The sequence below is a fragment of the Salmo trutta genome, chromosome 4 (genome assembly GCF_901001165.1).
Source record: "Salmo trutta chromosome 4, fSalTru1.1, whole genome shotgun sequence".
Lineage (NCBI taxonomy): Eukaryota > Metazoa > Chordata > Actinopteri > Salmoniformes > Salmonidae > Salmo > Salmo trutta.
Window position 1 is genome coordinate 39,209,629 of NC_042960.1, and position 20,156 is coordinate 39,229,784.

Here is a 20,156-nt window from a genome sequence, read left to right on the forward strand (position 1 = left end):
TGATGTGATATGTCGGCTGAGTTATCCAATGAGAGCCTTTGTGCAGAACCCACTAAGGTGTTTCAGATGTCAAGTGTTGAAGCAGTGGTTAGGAGGGAAATTCCCGAGATGTGATAATTGTGTGGGAGGACATGGGACATAGGAATGTGTTGTATCGGTGGATTTTTTTTTTGTCTATGTGGGGATGCTCATGTTGCTGGGGATCAGAACTTTCCGGTGCAAGAGAGACCGGTTGAAATTGCCAGGGTCAGAGTAGAACAGAAGGTGTCATATGCTGAGGATGATGGCTCAAGGGTGAGTAGTAGGCCTAAGCCAGTGGTTCCCAAAGTTTTTATAGTCCCGTACCCCTTCAAACATTCAACCTCCAGCTGCGTACCCCCTCTAGCACAAGGGTCAGCGCACTCTCAAATGTAGTTTTTTTGCCATCATTGTAAGCCTGCCACACACACACTTTACATTTACATTTACGTCATTTAGCAGACGCTCTTATCCAGAGCGACTACAAATTGGTGCATTCACCTTATGATATCCAGTGGAACAACCACTTTACAATAGTACATCTATATCTTTTTTTGGGGGGGGGGGGGGGGGTTAGAAGGATTACTATATCCTATCCCAGGTATTCCTTAAAGAGGTGGGGTTTCAGGTGTCTACGGAAGGTGGTGATTGACTCCGCTGTCCTGGCGTCGTGAGGGAGCTTGTTCCACCATTGGGGTGCCAGAGCAGCGAACAGTTTTGACTGGGCTGAGCGGGAACTGTGCTTCCGCAGAGGTAGGGGGGCCAGCAGGCCAGAGGTGGATGAACGCAGTGCCCTTGTTTGGGTGTAGGGTCTGATCAGAGCCTGAAGGTACGGAGGTGCCGTTCCCCTCACAGCTCCGTAGGCAAGCACCATGGTCTTGTAGCAGATGCGAGCTTCAACTGGAAGCCAGAGGAGGGTGCGGAAGAGCGGGGTGACGTGAGAGAACTTGGGAAGGTTGAACACCAGACGGGCTGCGGTGTTCTGGATGAGTTGTAGGGGTTTAATGGCATATACGATACATTTATTAAACATAAGAATGAGTGAGTTTTTGTCACAACCCGGCTTGTGGAAAGTGACAAAGAACTCTTATAGGACCAGGGCACAAATCGTAATATAATAATAATCAATAATTTTGCTCTTTATTTAACCATCTTACATATAAAACCTTATTTGTTCATTGAAAATTGTGAATAATTCACCACAGCTTAATGAGAAGGGTATGCTTGAAAGGATGCACATAACTCTGCAATGTTGGGTTGTGTTGGAGAGAATCTCAGTCTTAAATCATTTTCCACACACAGTCTGTGCCTGTATTTAGTTTTCATGCTAGTGAGGGCCGAGAATCCACTCTCGCATAGGTACATGGTTGCAAAGGACATCAATGTCTTAACAGCTTGTTTTGCCAAGGCAGGATACTCTGAGCACAGCCCAATCCAGAAATCTGTCAGTGGCTTCTGATTAAATAAAATTTTCACAGAACCGCTTGTTGCAATTTCGATGAGGCTCTCTTGTTCGGATATCGGTAAGTGGACTGAAGGCAGGGCATGAAAGGGATAACGAATCCAGTTGTTTTGTTTGTCATCCGTTTCGGGAAAATACCTGCGTAATTGCGCACCCAACTCACTCAGATGCTTTGGTATATCACATTTGATGTTGTCTGTAAGCTTGAGTTCATTTGCACACAAAAAATCATACAATGATGGAAAGACCTGTGTGTTGTCCTTGTTAATGCAGACAGAGAAGAGCTCCAACTTCTTAATCATAGCCTCAATTTTGTCCCGCATGTTGAATATAGTTGCGGAGAGTCCCTGTAATCCTAGATTCAGATCATTCAGGCGAGAAAAAACATCACCCAGAGAGGCCAGTCGTGTGAGAAACTCGTCATCATGCAAGCGGTCAGACAAGTGAAAATTATGGTCAGTAAAGAAAACTTTAAGCTCGTCCCTCAATTTAAAAAAACATGTCAATACTTTGCCCCTTGATAACCAGCGCACTTCTGTATGTTGTAAAAGCGTTACATGGTCGCTGCCCATGTCATTACATAGTGCAGAAAATACATGAGAGTTCAGGGGCCTTGCTTTAACAAAGTGAACCATTTTCACTGTAGTGTCCAAAACGTCTTTCAAGCTGTCAGGCATTCACTTGGCAGCAAGAGCCTCTCGCGGATGCTGCAGTGAACCGAAGTGGCGTCGGGAGCAACTGCAACACCGCTCCACTATGTCTCCGTGTCATGGCTTTTGTGCCATCAGTGCAGATACCAACACATCTTGTCCACCAAAGTCCCTTTGATGTCATAAAGCTGTCCAGTACTTTAAAAATATCCTCTCCTGTTGTCCAGGTTTCCAGTGGTTTGCAGAAGAGGATGTCTTCCTTAATTGACCCCACCATAAACATAGCGGACATACACCAGGAGCTGTGCCAGGCCCGCCACGTCTGTTGACACATCCAGCTGTAACGCATAGAATTCACTGGCTTGTATGCGAAGCAGTAATTGTTTCAAAACATCTCCTGCCATGTAACTGATGCGTCGTGAAACAGTGTTGTTTGATGAAGACATTGCCTGTATAGTTTTTGAGCCTTTTCTCCCAGCAATGTCCCGGCTATATCCGCGGCAGCAGGAATAATTAAATAATAGTATGGGGCTTGTCTGTCCTAGCCACTCGGTAGCTCACCATATAAGACACTTCTAGTCCCTTCTTATTAATGGTATCTTATGCTTTTATACATGTCTTACTACTCGAAAGTCGTCTTAATTCTCACTCAAGCAACTTCCGTGGCTTATTTTTCAAATGGGCATGTTTTGTTTCTAAATGTCTGCGCAAGAGTGAAGGATTTCATCGAGTTGTGAGATAGTACTTTTGCACATATAACACTGTGGCTGAGGAAAGGCACTACTCCCAATATAAGTGAACCCCAAATCAATGTAGTTCTCATCATATTTGCTCCCCTTCGATGATCCAATGTCCCTGTCTGTTGTTCGGTGCTTTCCCGGGTAAGGGGGCAGTAGCTCTTTGGCTGCATCAGATTCACAACTGTCACTGTCCATGCTAGCTGGGCTAACAACAAATGTAGAATTGCTGATGCTAGCATTGGATGTGCTCGTGGAAGCAGAACAACTTGTGTCGTCGTCAGGTGGAGGTGTAGTACTGCTGGTAGTAGCAGTACTGCCAGTAGAGCTGGTATGTGTCTTGTTGGGGTAGGTTCCTTGTTCCTTGTCAATCATTTGCTTATTGGTGAAATCAGCAATCAGACAATATCTTTAAGTAAATCAATCATTCATTTATTAATACAATTGCAGACAGAAGTTGACAACGGGAACATAGCACGCATGTTTCCGAGTAAGTTCTGCAAAATAGGAAAGGGTCCAAGTTTCTTTAATATGCTTGCAGTTTCTTATAAGAAGCAGGGACTAGAAAGGAACTGTGGAACAATATTAAATCTCTATATATTGCTAATCTGTAGACGGACGGAATGAGCAGCAGCTACGTTTGGCTACATACGGACCATTAGTGGAATTCCCTCGGGAAAGTAACGGTTAATGTGATTTGGATGTTAATTATTTGACTAGGCTACCTGTATTTGAGGCTACGAGGCTACTCAGGCGAGGAAAAAAACCTCAACCAAATGTCATGATAGGGGCTGCACCATTGGAAAATATAAATGGACTGTTTGAAAATGTGAAGTAATTATATATATATTGGGGAGTTTTTTTTCCTAGCCTGAGTAGCCTCGTTTCACTGCCAAAAATACAATTAAACCATCTAGTGGTCAGCGAAATAACAACACAATATCAAATACAGGTAGCCTAGTCAAATTATGCTGCTCATAAGTGTATATAAACTTCTGACTTCAACTGTATATATGAAGTCGGAAGTTTACATACACTTATGTTGGAGTCATTAAAACTTGTTTTTCAACCACTCCACAAATTTCTTGTTAACAAACTATAGTTTTGGCAAGTCGGTTAGGACATCTACTTTGTGCATGACAAGTAATTTTTCCAACAATTGTTTACAGACAGATTATTTCACTTATAATTCATTGTATCACAATTCCAGTGGGTCAGAAGTTTACATACACTAAATTGACTGTGCCTTTAAACAGCTTGGAAAATTCCAGAAAATTGTCATTGCTTTAGAAGCTTGTGATAGTCTAATTGACATCATTTGAGTCAATTGGAGGTGTACCTGTGGATGTATGTCAAGGCCTACCTTCAAACACAGTGCCTCTTTGCTTGACATCATGGGAAAATCAAAAGAAATTGTAGACCTCCACAAGTCTGGTTCATCCTTGGGAGCAATTTCCAAACGCCTGAAGGTACCACGTTCATCTGTACAAACAATAGTATGCAAGTATAAACACCATGGGACCACGCAGCCGTCATACCGCTCAGGAAGGATACGCGTTCTGTCTCCTAGAGATGAACGCACTTTGGTGCGAAAAGTGCAAATCAATCCCAGAACAGCAGCAAAGGACCTTGTGAAGATGCTGGAAGAAACAGGTACAAAAGTATCTATATCCACAGTAAAACGAGTCCTATATCGACATAACCTGAAAGGCCGCTCAGCAAAGAAGAAGCCACTGCTCCAAAACTGCCATTAAAAAAGCCAGACTACGGTTTGCAACTACACATAGGGACAAAGATCATACTTTTTGGGGAAATGTCCTCTGGTCTGATGAAACAAAAATAGAGCTGTTTGGCAACAATGACCATCGTTATGTTTGGAGGAAAAAAGGGGGAGGCTTGCTTGTAAAGAGCACCATCCCAACTGTGAAGCATGGGGGTGGTAGCATCATGTTGTGGGGGTGCCTTGCTGCAGGAGGGACTGGTGCACTTCACAAAATAGATGGCATCATGAGGGAGGAAAAGTATGTGGATATATTGAAGCAACATATCAAGACATCAGTCAGGAAGTTAAAGCTTGGTCGCAAATGGGTCCTCCAAATGGACAATGACCCCAAGCATACTTCCATAGTTGTGGCAAAATGCCTTAAGGTCAACAAAGTCAAGGTATTGGAGTGGCCATCACAAAGCCCTGACCTCAATCCTATCGAAAATTTGTGGGCAGAACTGAAAAAGTGTGTGCGAGCAAGGAGGCGTATAAACCTGACTCAGTTACACCAGCTCTGTCAGGAGGAATGGGCAAAATTCACCCAACTTATTGTGGGAAGCTTGTGGAAGGATACCCAAAATGTTTGACCCAAGTTAAACAATTTAAAGGCAATGCTACCAAATACTAATTGAGTGTATGTAAACTTCTGACCCACTGGAAATGTGATGAAAGAAATAAAAGCTGAAATAAATAATTCTCTCTACTATTATTCTGACATTTCACATTCTTAAAGTTAAGTGGTGATCCTAACTGACCTAAGACAGGGAATTTATACTAGGATTAAATGTCAGGAATTTGAAAGAATAGCAATTTTTTTGTCCATTAAAATATCATGAAATTGATCAATAATACATTGTAGACATTGTTAATGTTATAAATGACTATTGTAGCTGGAAACTGCTGATTTTTTTAAATGGAATATCTACATAGGAGTACAGAGGCCCATTATCAGCAACCAACACTCCTGTGTTCCAATGGCATGTTGTGTTAGCTAATCCAAGTTTATCATTGTAAAAGGCTAATTGATCATTAGAAAACCCTTTTGCAATTATGTTAGCACAGCTGAAAACTGTTGTCCTCATTAAAGAAGCAATAAAACTGGCCTTCTTTAGACTAGTTGAGTATCTGGAGCATCAGCATTTGTGGGTTCGATTATAGGCTCAAAATGGCCAGAAACAAAAAACTTTCTTCTGAAACTCGTTAGTCTATTCTTGTGCTGAGAAATGAAGGCTATTCCATGCGAGAAATTGCCAAGAAACTGAAGGTCTCATACAATGCTGTGCAACAGCGCAAACTGGCACTAACCAGAATATAAAGAGGAGTGGGAGGCCCCGGTGCACAACTGAGCAAGACAACAAGTACATCAGAGTGTTTAGTTTTAGAAACAGACGCTTCACAAGTCCTCAACTGGCAGCTCTACACTGTATTTCTGATTCATTTGATGTTATTTTAATGAACAAAAAAATAGTGTTTCTTTCAAAAACAAGGACATTTCTAAGTGACCCCAAACTTTTGAACGGTAGTGTAATTATGGAAAGCAAGTTCTATGTGGATGCGTACTGGGATATGATCCGGGTAGCTTATGAGAATAATATTGACGAATATACTGATATGGTGACTGAGTTTATCAGGAAGTGTATACGAGATGTTGTACCCACTGTGACTATTAAAACCTACCCTAACCAGAAACCGTGGATCGATGGCAGCATTCGCGCAGAACTGAATGCACGAACCACCGCATTTAACCATGGCAAGGTGACTGGGAATATGGAAGAATACAGACAGTGTAGTTATTCCCTCCGTAAGGCAATCAAGCAGGCAAAACGTCAGTATAGAGACAAAGTGGAGTCGCAATTCAACGGCTCAGACATGAGACGTATGTGACAGGGTCTACAGACAATCACAAACTACAAAAGGAAAACCAGCCACGGCGCGTACACCGATGTCTTGCTTCTGGACAAGCTAAACGCCTTCGCCCGCTTTGAGGATAACACAGTGCTACCGATGCGGCCCTCGACCAAGGACTGTGGGCTCTCCTCCGTGGCCGACGTAAGACATTTAAGTGTGTTAACCTTCGCAAGGCTGCCGGCCCAGACGGCATCTCTAGCCGTGTTTTCAGAGCATGCGCAGACCAGCTGGCTGGTGTGTTTACGGACATATTCAATCTCTCCCTATCCGTCTGCTGTCCCCACATGCTTCAAGATGGCCACCATTGTTCCTGTACCCAAGAAAGCAAAGGTAACTGAACTAAATGACTATCGCCCAGTAACACTCACTTCTGTCATCATGAAGTGCTTTGAGGGACTAGTCAATGATCATATCTACCTTACCTGTCACCCTAGAGCCACTTCAATTTGCTTACCTCCCCAATAGATCCACAGATGATGCAATCGCCATCGCACTGCACACTGCCCTATCCCATCTGGACAAGAGGAATACTTATGTAAAAATGCTGTTAGTTGACTATAGCTATATAGCTCAGCATTCAACACCATTGTACCCTCCAAGCTCATCATTAAGCTCGAGGCCCTGGGTCTGAACCCTGCCCTGTGCAACTGGGTTCTGGACTTTCTGACGGGCCACCCCCAGGTGGTGAAGGTAGGAAACAACACCTCCATTTCGCTGATCCTCAAAACTCGGGCCCCACAAGGGTGCATTCTCAGCCCCCTCCTGTACTCCGTGTTCACCCATGACTGCGTGGCCATGCACACCTCCAACTCAATCATCAAGTTTTCAGATGACACAACAGTAGTAGACTTGATTACCAACAATGACGAGACAGCCTACAGGAAGGAGGTGAGGGCTCTGGGAGTGTGGTGCCAGGAAAATAACCTCTCACTCAATGTCAACAAAACAGATGTCCGTGGACTTGAGGAAACAGCAGAGGGAGCCCCCCCCTATCCACATCGATGGGACCGCAGTGGAGAAGGTGGAAAGCTTCAAGTCCCTCTGCGTACACATCACTGACAAACTGAAATGGTCCACCCACACAACCTCAGGAGGCTGAAGAAATTTGGCTTTGTGCCTAAAACCCTCACAAACCTTTATAGATGCACAATTGAGAGCATCCTGTCGGGCTGTATCACCGCCTGGTATGGAAACTGCATACCGCCCACAACCGCAGGGCTCTCCAGTACACCTACAGCACCCGATGTCACAGGAAGGCCAAAAAGATCAAGGACAACAACCACCCGAGCCACTGCCTGTTCACCCCGCTATCATCCAGAAGGTGAGGTCAGGACAGGTGCATCAAAGCTGGGACCGAGAGACTGAAAAACAGCTATCTCAAGGCCATCAGAGTGTTAAATAGCCATCACTAGCACATTAGAGGCTGCTGCCTATATACATAGACTTGAAATCACTGGCCACTTTAATAAATGGAACACTAGTCACCTTAATGTTTACATATTTTCTATTCTCATTTCATATGTATATACTGTATTCTATTCTACTGTATCTTAGTCTATGCCGCTCTGACATTGCTCGTTCATATATTTATATGTTCTTAATTCCTTTACTTAGATTTGTGTGTATTGGGTATATGTTGTGAAATTGTTAGATATTATATTTTACTGCACTGCCGGAGCTAGAAACACAAGCATTTAGCTACACCCGCAATAACATCTGCTAAACACATGTATGTGACCAATAAAATTGTAATTGATTTTGAACTGCGCTTAACATGCAGATGGCGTTTCTTAGGCTGTGTTTACACAGGCAGCCCAATTCTGATATTTTTTCACTTTTGACCAATCAGATCAGCTCTGAAAAAGATCTGATGTGAAAAGATCTGATGTGATCGTTCAAAAGATCAATTAGTGGAAAAAATATCAGAATTGGGCTGCCTGTGTAAATGCAGCCATAGGAAATCAAAATATAATTAATGTTCATTTGGCAGAGTTGCTTTGTAAGTGTCTATTTTAAACACAAACAATACTTCTTCAAACTTACAAATAGTGCCATGATGAACCACAAATACATTAGCATTTGTCTGACAATACAGTGCTGACAATAGAAGGGTGAGGAAGAAGAAAAATTTGTTGGCCTGCATCTTCATAGGAATCAGGAGGAGTGCTATTTGAAAACAGCCACATGAGGGCAGTATTATGTTTTACAAAAAATTCTGACATGCTAGGACCAACTAATTCCCCAAAATAGGTTATCATGCAGACGTCATGACCATGCATTTAATATGCTGTTATTTTCCATGAATTGTTTGATTAAAATATGATGTGTGTGTGTGTGTGTGTGTGTATATATCTATCAAGAGTCTCATTATATTGGGATTTTCTTTCTCTGCACAAGATGAACATGCTGTGCCATTCTGTTGGCTAGTCCTTGACTTTTTCACTCTATTCAAACTATGAGCTATTGTCCAATGGGCATCTTTTGATGCCTTTGCATGTTCGCTCATTCATACCTCAGGTAAAAAGCATTATCAGTCTTCGTGAGACAGAGGTCAGTGGTTATACACCACATTCCACAGAGATCATTGCTCATTTGTGAGAAATGGTTCCTGTGACAAACTGTGCTTAGTAAATGAACAACAAGTTAACAGAGTAGAGCCAAATATGCCAAAGGCACATCACTTGGCTGGCTCACGATAAAATAGAGTGTGGTTTGAAGTTATGACCTTGCATCTGCAACGGTTTTGTCAAAATCGAAGCCAAATGTATTTTTTCCTTACTCTTCGGGTTTATATTAAAATGTGAAGAATTAATTTTTCATACAAAGTTCACCCCAGCTCCTTTCCTCTTTTTAGCCAATTCTCAATGTTACTTTTTTTCCCCTTTTCACTGACCTGACAAGTAGGCTACTAACTATAGGATAGCATACTAACTATAGTACTACTTTTACTTCACAGAAATTCGAAGATATCATGTTATTTTTATTTTCTTATTCATACATTTTTTTCTCCCTGTCTGAGATGTCGGCCTACCCTAAACCCAAACATTGAACGCAAATAAACATAAAATACATGCAGGCCTTTCACCTTCATCATACATATGTATGAGATGTAAAATGATTTTAGCCCTTTGAGCGTTAGCTTGTCAACTCTCAGAAGCGGCACATCAGTGTTGCCGTGAAGGTATCAAGGTGTTCCATAACAAAGTTTCCTCCCCTCCTGTCACAGGTGCCGGCTAATTAGTGGCAAATCCGCTCTGTGAAATTTGTGTTGTACCCTTCCGTATAGCATTTACCTCTCTGTGGAGAGATGATATGTTTTGCTTTGCTGTGATGTCTGTTTGTTCAGAGATGTCGAGGTAGGTACATATATGCAGGAAAAAATATCAATATCCTCTCTAACACAGACACACATGTTTGTTTGACTATCCTTGTGGGGACCAAACAAATGATTCCCATTCAAAATACTATTTTCTTTAAAACTAGCCCCTAACCCTAATTTTAACCCTAAACCTAACCCCTAAACCTAAAATAGCGTTTTGCCTGGTGGGGCCCGGCAAAATGTGCCCTGTTTTACTATCATTGTGAGGACTTTTGGTCCCCACAAGGATAATAAAACCAAAAATAAACACTCAGACTTGCTTCCTTCCGTCCCTCTCCTCGCCCCAATGTGGGCTTCAACCAGGAACACTAAACACAGCCTTCCACGAAGCATCGTTACCTACCACCACAAAACCTGCAGCCTTTGCAGTGCATGGCAAACAACTACACTGAGGTCTCAGACCGAGTGACGTCACTGATTGAAACGTTACTAGTTACGTTAGCACGCACAGCGAACTAGATAGTCACATAGACATGCCAGATGATAACTCTCTGGGAGGCGGAGACCACATGGAACATTTTACTATTCAACTTTTTTTTTACATTAAATATAGCCCCCTTGCAGAAATCTACATTTGTATTTTTTCTACATATTCAATTGTTTAACTATTTTCTTGACCATTCGATTCTAACAAAACAGTAATGTAATAAACATGTAGCCGTTGTTAGGTTATGTCAATGGCATGAATAGAGAAAACCAAGGAACAAGACCTTGATGGGAGAGAGAGAGAATACTTCTGGTATATCTTTAGACAGCCTTAGAATTCTGATGCCCAGTCTGATGCTTTCCCTTGAACGGGGCTCCACTATAGCCAATGTTTTTTTTGGCAATACATTGTTCCCTGATTGGCTGAACGGGGTGTGTAGACAAGTAGTTGAGCGCAAGAAGAAACAGTTTCGTGCATGTACTCAAATATGTTATGTTCGCACGCAGAGTTAGCACTTCGCGTGTCCGAATGTGTATAATTTTTAATTTGTGCATGCGTTGAAACATTTTGTTGTTGTGCAGGTGAATGCCTACAGACATGCACATATTGTTTTCCTCTCACTTAGAGGATACCAGTCTGCAACGTAACGTGCAATAGAATGAGTTAGAAAATTCACGCGCACAAATCATTTGGGTTCACACCTTAATGTCTGTGTGCACGAATCAGCTTTCCCTCGTGTTAGATGTGGCGTCAATATAACGCCATAGCTCCAACTTGGTTGGTCATGCTTTTCTCAACTAAAAAAACAACAACATTGGAAAATGCTGCTTGAAGAGTACCAACATTGTCCTTTAATATGAATTATTAATGTCATATTTTAACTTCCCCTGACATCCCCATGACGTCATTTTAAATCCCCATAATAACAATAATCTGTTATGAATTAGATAGTTCTATTAGCCTATATTGTGTGTGTCTAATGCCATAATGTGCAGTCTGTTTTTACCATAATTATACTTGCACTTCAATGACAGCAGGGCCGCAATTGTCTGCTCTAGTCTACCTTGCACCCTCCTCCTATCGCAAGACCCACCCCCAAAATGAAGTTCTTAGTGAAAAGGGGGATAGGTAGCCTATTTCAAACTTTTAAGCGATAGTAGTAGACTCACTATCCATAAACTTGGCAAATTCTGTAACCTGACAACTAACGTTGTTTTCCAAGGACGCTGTTGTATTTGTATGTTTTTAAAGTAAAGGAAAGGATACATTTCGCATCCATTCGAACCGCTGCAAGGCAAGCTACAACTTCCAACAAAGTTTACTTTGACATTTCTGGAGATTCTGCATGGTAGGCTACGTCAGAAGTTTTACAAGTTTTCCAACCTGTTATGCTAGCGTATAGCAAGAAAAAGAAAGAATTACGTTAAGCCTACGCCTATTGTTTTATGAAAATATGTTTTATAATGTACACAACTCTGACTCTGAAGCAAATAATTAGCCCCTTACTGGATACAAAATACGGCACGTTTTATGTCTGTTTGATGGACAGTATGTTTGCAAGTGAAATTTGTTGTCGACTGTGTTACACATTCGTAAACCAAAATGTGCTTTGGCTTTTGTTTTGATTGTTTATTTGATAACACGGCACAGCGCTGCGCAAAATGTTCTTCCGATGAATTCGCACATGAAATTCAGCATTATGGGTGTTTTTCCTTTTATCTACTTGTATGACTTCCCATGCTGTCATGGCTAAACAACTGTCCCAACAGCTATTTGCAAACATAACATTTTGAGTATATTGAAACATGCTCTCAAAACCAAACACACATGGATGGCAGTTGCATGGTCTTTTCATACACCTACAGCTACCTATCCCCTCTCAATTGATGTGTCATCATTGTTGCTTCAAATATGCAATTAATGGTTTATAACTGTCTATAACTAAATCAAACATAGTAATGCAGGCTTTATGATATTAGGTTACATTAGTATTAGACTAGGGTATTTATTTGTGCAACCTTTGATTTAGACAACAAGGTCAGAGGATCACTGTTGGGAATTAAGTTCAAAGTTACACTACTGACCTGCCATAAACAGATAGGCCTATAGCATCTTCGTGCTGAACAACACTCTTCTGTGTTATTTTGTTGTGTATCCCTGCCTTCAACAAGTTGTGTTCCAGTGTGACGTCACTGATGTGAAAGCGATGCACGATGCAAACTTACTTTCGATAGGATGTGAATGCATTTACAGTAACGATTGGTACGTTCGCAGTATGCATGTACAGTATCTCCCTTTAGTTTGCGTTCTCACGAACTTATGCTGATTTTGTCATTTTAGGAGCCGTTTTCAGAAACCCGTTTATGCATCATAACAATGTTATTGACTTGATGAAAGTGGACATACAGTAACTGTTTCCCTTGTTATTATGAACTAACATCCGAGATATATTACGTCTGATATGGGAAAAGTCATAATTAATATAGTTATAAAACATGAGCTAAAAAAAAGCTTTTGATTTCAAATCGAGCTCTGTGTCAGAAAGCAGATTTAATTGCTTTCTAAAGACTTGCTTTAGGGAGTTTCGAGGAGGATTATTATTGTGCAGCTCTGAAGGGCATGGTAGGCAGAGTCTGGGGCATGATAGACTGTGTTAATCAGGTGAAGCTAAGCCCATTATACTGTATAATGAGACATACTTATGTTTGATAGCAACTATAGTGTTGTGCCAATGTTTGAATGCTATATTTCTGATAGCTTAGATTTGACCTGCGTTTGATAGCTATGTTTGATAGCTGAGGTAAGGGCGTGTACCTATTCCATGGTGTCAGAAGTATGAAGACGGGTGAGAGACCTGTGACTCATGCCTTAGGTGAGGTGATGAAAACACACAAGGTGAGGCCGTGCCTGATAACAAAGCATGCCCTCAGTCTCTATATCAGTGAATAACTGAACTGACTCAGAGAGAAAAGCAGGGCCAGGGAAAATTCCTGCAATATGTGCTTGTTGATGCTTGTGTGTATGTACTCAGTTGTGACCCACTCTTATAGATCACAAATACTGTCTAGGGCCGGGAATTGCCATGGACCTCACAATATTATATTATTGTGATACTTAGGTGCCGATATGATATGTACTGCGATTCTCACGATTCCATATGTATTGCGATTCGATACTATGATTTTATTGCGATTCGATTTTCCAAACATATTTCTCACCGTATGTCTTCTGCGGAGGGATAAGAGAGAGCCATGAGAAAACGAGTTACAATCAGTCATGGAAGAAAATAGCTGAAAACAAATTGTCTCCCTATTTAAAAACACATGTAAGATGAAGAACAGGCTATGAAGGAAGAATACTGGAGTTTTGGTGCAGGTACAGCCAACTAGCACAAAAATAATGTTGCGATATTGTCAAAATGATACAATATATTGTCAAAAATAATATCCCGATATGTAACTGTCGATCCCCCATCACTAATACTGACGGCGTTCCGTGTATGAGCGGAAGGTCTGGCTGTATGTGTGGGTTCACTCACTCAGGGGTCATAGGCATAGTAAATAGTACACAGATGGATGGAGAGAGTGTGCAGCTGGTCAGTCCCGGTCACACACACTCACGCATGCATCAAGACTTACGTCCCTAGTGTATCCTTGCATTGACACTTGGCATTGCACTTCCACAAGAGGGGATGTGGGGAGGGAACATTGGTCTCTTCTGAACGACCACATTTTCTATTATAAACAAGTGGAGTTACTCTCGTCTGCATCATCGGTGTCTTACGCAATTCAGAAACGGAACTTTGTTTAGTCTGCAGAACCAGCCAGCCTACTTCGATCAGTGAAGTAGTGAAATGACAGCAGACAAATGAGTGTCATTTTAGGTTATGAAACTTCTCAGTGTCCTAGTGCATAAACGTAGTTCATTTTCTGGAGGGGCCGTTATCCAGATGGACTAATGAACTGAGATTAGGTGGTTGGGGATGCTCATTCAGACACATTAGCCGTATTTAATAGGTGATTTATGCTTGATCCGGCATAAGAGTGGCCGAGCATGCAAGTAACTGGTCTCTGGGTGGTTTGCGACCGGCAATGGACATCCTTCATTACACAGCCCTTTCCCTCCTTTGTTAGATAGGGCTGTTAATATAAGTCCCTCCTATCACACCGTTGATTCATGGTCTGCCTACTAGGGATGCCTAAATCTCATAAAACTGTTTTAGTATCATTTTGCATTAGGCCTAGATGTGACCAAGGGCCATATGTTTCAAGCGTCTCAGAGTAGGAGTGCTGATCTAGGATCAGTTTAGCCTTTTAGATCACAATGAATACGATTACATGGAGCGGCTTGACTGTTCCTAGATCAGCACTCCTACTCCTAGACGGTTGCTACATACGGCCATAGTAGTACGTTTGTTTGTTCATCTCAGTTTATGTAAACAACTCTGCCTGTTTTGGAAACCTTGTGGCATTTATGCTCCCTCTGACGCTGCAAGAGTGTAGAGTGCTTCATAGCTACTTATTATGTTCAGTCTGGGGTCTGCAGTGTTTCTAATGTGTTTTCCAGAGCAGCTTGGAGTGAAATGGAAGCTCTGCTTAGATGGACGGCTAGAGTTTAAAGAGAAGTCACATGAGGTGATCCTACTGTTACGGCAACAAAAAGTCTGTCAATTTCTCGCATCGATTTGAATCCAGAGTCCAGACCCATGCAATCAACCAATAAAATGGTTGACTTGACTCTTTCACGATAGGCTGGGCCAGTGCTTTTTTACCTCCGGCAACAATTAGGCATAATGAAAGTGCTGCTGAACCAACTGTCACAACCATCAATCTGATCTCTGGGAGCAAGCAAAAACCCTTCAGTCCGTTTATCTTTCTCAGCACTTTCTCTTGTTTCGCTCTTCTTGCCCTAGGCCACTCTGTGCTCTGTGGTGTCGCAAAACACTTCAGCCCTGGCCTCAACGCTGTGTGAATAATATCTTGTCATTTATTTTCCCTTTGATATGGTCTTTGTCCTAGAGAGGAGTTATGGAGGGACACAGTTTACCTCCACATGAAGGGGGAAGAAGGGCGTTGGGAAAGGGGCCCACAAGTCAAAAGAAGGCACTAGCCCCGCCCGGCGAGCTGGAAGTGTAATATTTGTTGGAAGTGTAATATTTGTTGTGATCCTCCAAAATGACTTCCCAGCCCACGCAGCCGCCAGGGTCTGAAAGGCCCTTTGTTCCAGCTGCTGTTTGCGCTGTGGAGCACAACGGTGCACCTTAGCCCTCCTTAGGCTTCCGTCCGTCCGTACAGCTCTCCTCCCATGCACTCTGCTGCTGTGGAAAGGTGAAGAGGTGTGTGAAGTCAGAAAAAGACAGAGATGCTCCATCTGTAACATGACCACATCTCTCTCACTCGGATCTCAACACTGGCCGGGCTGGTCACACCAGATGACCAGCATGTCTTCTTACACCAGACTTGTCAACAACCGACGGCCGCCATGGTCCATGAGCGCTGCTGGCCACTGGCCCAACTATTACATTTTCTATAGAATAGATTCTGAACTCATGTTGCTTTGAGGTGGGTTGGCAGGTAAGTCTAAGGGGAACAAACATGAACATTTTAATAAGATTCTGACGTTGACACATCAGATCATCACATGATAAGTCAGACAGTACATACAGAGTAGAGAAATACAGAGCACAATGCATTACTCAAGTGTGTGTTGGCTCTACAGAGAGAGGAAACCACTGGGGCTGGCCTCTGGCCTGTCAGGACTCCGCACTGGGGTCCTAATCTGAAGGGCTTTACTGCAGTGTTGCATTCCTGTGTGTGCTGCGTTATTGCTCTATTGTTCAGAGAATCCACTGCTTTTATAAGGTAATCCTAACAACTCAATGAGCTATGAAAAAGTTTTTTCCCTTTTTTGACTGATGTTGTGATAGTGATACTGAGGCAGGCTTATTGTTCACTTATTATTTTACGAAATATTTCAACATATTACTTTTAGAAGAGAAAAAGTTCAATCTGCGCATAATCTGTTTGGAAAAAAACGAACAAACAGTTTCACCCAAATATAACTGAATAATAACAAGGCCTGTCACCATGTTGAAAAAAATCCAGGATAAATTACATTCAAAGCATATTTTTGATCTAGCTGGTCCCCTACCTTATATGCTGTAGCCAACTTTTCTATAGTTGTCAAGCATACATACTGTATCTTTGGCATGCCAACAAATGGACACGAGAGCATTTGGCTAAGACACAGACAGACTGGACCACCAGTCTAATTCCAATGCCTTTGTGTTTCTGAAAATGACTGACAAGGTTTTTTTTAAAGACTGATTTCATGTGGATGACACATGATTGTTGTTGCATTGTTGTTACCGTTTTTGATATATCAAAGCTTTGAGTTGCAAAATGTTGAGAACCTGTGGTTTAGAACTCCAGTACAGAAGCATTTAATTAAATATAATGGTAAAAAGACACGTTTTTTATTTAATATTATTCTGTTTTATCAGGACATATGATCCATTGGATTATCCATTCATTAATTTGAGAGCATTTATTGTTATTGTGTTAATATGAGGAACAATAGCAATTGAATGAATTGAGACCATAAGGATGTTATGGTCCTCAGCCCTATTAGAGACGGTGGGCTAGCAGTATGTAAGCTTAGTTAGCCCTGTCAAGTTCAACAGTTCAGCCATGGTCATGCTGATTAGCAGCACGGTCAACCCCACCACCGCTAAGCAGTTTAGCCAAGACCCCGGTAGAGGATCCAGTCTTTCCTAACGATCTCAATTAAACTGTGTGAAATCCCCCCCATACCATGTTCAGAAAACAGGGTTTTCACACCCAACAGCCACCCAGCATTTCCTCGACCCTCAGACACACCTCTTTGACTGACCGGGCATGGGCTATGGTGGGGTAGGTGGGTGGCCGGTATGGGTACCAAGAACAGGGACCTTAAGAACTCACATGACGTCTAATTATCCCTATGAGATTAATCCTCCTGGTCTCTGGGCTGCTGTCTTCCCTCTTTCTCCCCTCTCTCACGTCTCTTCTCATCAGTCCAACAGGGAACTAGATCCTAATGCCCCTTCTGTTACTTACCACTTCTGCGTCCCAAATGGCACCCTATATAGTGCTTTACTTTTGATCTGGGGTATGGTCAAAAGTAGTGCACTATGCAGGGAATAGGATGCCATTTGAGACATACACACTCTCTGACTCTTTGCTCTGGCCATGCTGAACGGTTATGCACCACATTTCTCTATCTAACTCTCTCTCTACTTCATCTCATTCACTTTGCAGCAGGAGCTTCTGTGAGGTTTCTCTCTACTGACGGACTGTGAGGTGAAAGAAGAGTTGTCTTTGTGAAGAACCAGGAGGAAGGGAAGGCCGGCCAGTGATCACATCCTGTCCTCTTCTGGAGAAGCTGTAGGCCAGTACTACTACAGTACGACTACAATACTCTGATGGCAGACAGACCCATTCTACCCCTGTTGCTTCTGGCATTCTGCTGCTCAGCATTTGCAGGTAAGTTATGTTTGGCTGCATATCTGTAGACATAGGGATTTGAATGATATATTACAGGCTATACTTTTTATTACAAGTTTTCTCAGAAAGATAAGAATAAAGGCTTTTGGTAATGCTGTAGCAATCATTGAAATGGAAACGGTATGTTTAGAGAGAGATATTTTTCTGTTTGAGGGAGTACACATGCATGCTTTATTCGATTGAGGCTTCACTGTGGAAGGCAGCCAAGCAGTGGAATCACTCGTAGGAACTGGAAGCACACTTTGCACTCCAGGCCTCGTCAGGACGAGCCTAGTGTTGCCTGTTTTTGTCAGGCAATCACAAATCGGTACACACTTGGGGAAATTCCACTGTCTCCCCCAGCAGGCAGGCAAGCCTCCCCAGAGCAGAGAGTGGTTGTCAGAGCTTTGAGACTGAGGCAGGGCTCAGCCAGGGTTGAAAGAGGACTGAGGAAGCAGGGTTGAGGAGGCAGGGCTGAGGCTGGGTTGAGACTGGGCTGAGGCAGGGGTGAGGAGGCAGGACTGGGACGGAGGCCGTGCTGAGGAGGCAGCGCTCAGGCAGGGAGATTTGCATTAAGAAAGTGCTGACAGCTTCAATCTTATAGCAGGTCCAGAAGGCCTCCATGACATTTATCTGCCTTCAGACGAAGCCAAAAGCACAGTGATTTATAGCCATTTGGCAAGGCAGACCACAGAGAGAGAAGAGAAAAACAACAACAAGCAAACAAATAGGATGACGCTTTCAGAAAACCTGTGGTTGGTTCTAGGAAGGGTGTCGGATGTTGAAGATTCAGTCTGCTAATCAACATTAGGTCCCACTTTAACCAAACTTCATAAACTCCTCGTAAGACCTATGTAGATTCTTCAGAAATCATTCATAAGTGAATGGAAGTAATTACCTTTTATGTAATGACTATGCTTGTCAATGATTTGTGAAGCATTTATCTTGTGTTTATTAAGAATTGATGAATGCCCTATACGGTCTGTAATGTGTGATCTAACATAAAAAAACATAGTTTTGTATTGTGAGTGCCTGAAGTGGAACATTTTGATAACAACCGTCATCGTAGGAAACAACTTACCGTAACACATCAGCTTTGACTACAGCCTTTGCACTATTCTCTGTAGGCAGTAGCCACTCTCTCCAGAGACTTGATGTTGACCATATAGCGAACAATAGCGGCCCAGGCAATATCTGCTCTGAGTGGAGCAAACACTATCTCTCCCACTTTGACACAATGAGCTCACGCATTATGTTTTCCACTAAATTCCTCCACATGCACTCGGCTGCCAGCATTGTTGCATTTCGTAGTGGTGGAAAAAGTTCAAAATGTTCATTCTTGAGTAAAAGTAAATATACCTTAAAGCTGCAATATGTAACTTTTCCGGCGACCTGACAAAATTGACATAGAAATGTGAGTTATAGATCTGTCGTTCTCATTGAAAGCAAGTCTAAGAAGTGGTAGATCTGTGCTGTGTTACTTCTATGCTTCCTGTTCTTAAGTTACATGTTTACGTCTTTTACTTTTAGTTTTGTACACCAGCTTCAAACAGCTGAAAATACAATATTTTTGGTAATGGAAAATATATTTTATAGCGGTTTAGATGGTACAATGATTCTCAAATCAAATCAAACTTTATTTGTCACATGCGCCGAATACAACAAGTGTAGACCTTACCGTAAAATGCTTACAAGCCCTTAACCAAAAGTGCAATTCAAGAAGAGTTAAGAAAATATTTACCAAATAAACTAAAGTAAAAAATAATAAAAAGTAACACAATAACGAGGCTATTTACAGGGGGTACCGAGTCAGTGTGCGGGGGTACAGATTAGTTGAGGTAATTTGTACATGTAGGTAGGGGTAAAGTCACTATGCATAGATAATAAACAGCGAGTAGCAGCGGTTTCCAAAACCAATGGATGGGGGGGTCCTCTACCTTGGTGCTCCTCTACCGCTTGCCATGCGGTAGCAGAGAAAACATTCTATGACTTGGGTGACTGCAGTGTCTGACAATTTTATAGCTTTCCTCTGACACAGGTTATTATGTAGGTCATGGATGGCAGGAAGCTTGGCTCCAGTGATGTACTGGGTCGTACGCACTACCCTCTGTAGCACCTTATGGTCAGATGCTGAGCAGTTGCCATACCAGGCGGTGATGCAACCGGTCAGGATGCTGTCAATGCTGCAGCTGTAAAGCTTTTGGAGAATCTGGGGATCCGTGGGTGAACAGGGAGTACAGGAGGACTAAGTACACAACCCTGAGGGGCCCCAGTGTTTAGGATCAGC

General features: G+C 42.4%; 1 protein-coding gene across 1 annotated transcript in view; it reads left to right on the plus strand.

Moving 5' to 3' along the window:
- The first annotated feature begins 11,435 nt into the window (after positions 1-11,435).
- LOC115192339 (transforming growth factor beta receptor type 3) overlaps positions 11,436-20,156 on the plus strand; it is a 139,583-nt gene continuing 130,862 nt past the window's right edge. Inside the window, exons 1-2 of the mRNA XM_029750723.1 lie at positions 11,436-11,694; positions 17,645-17,869. Of these exons, the coding sequence (XP_029606583.1) occupies positions 17,809-17,869 (61 nt within the window). The 5' untranslated portion in view covers positions 11,436-11,694; positions 17,645-17,808. The remainder of the gene's footprint in view (positions 11,695-17,644; positions 17,870-20,156) is intronic.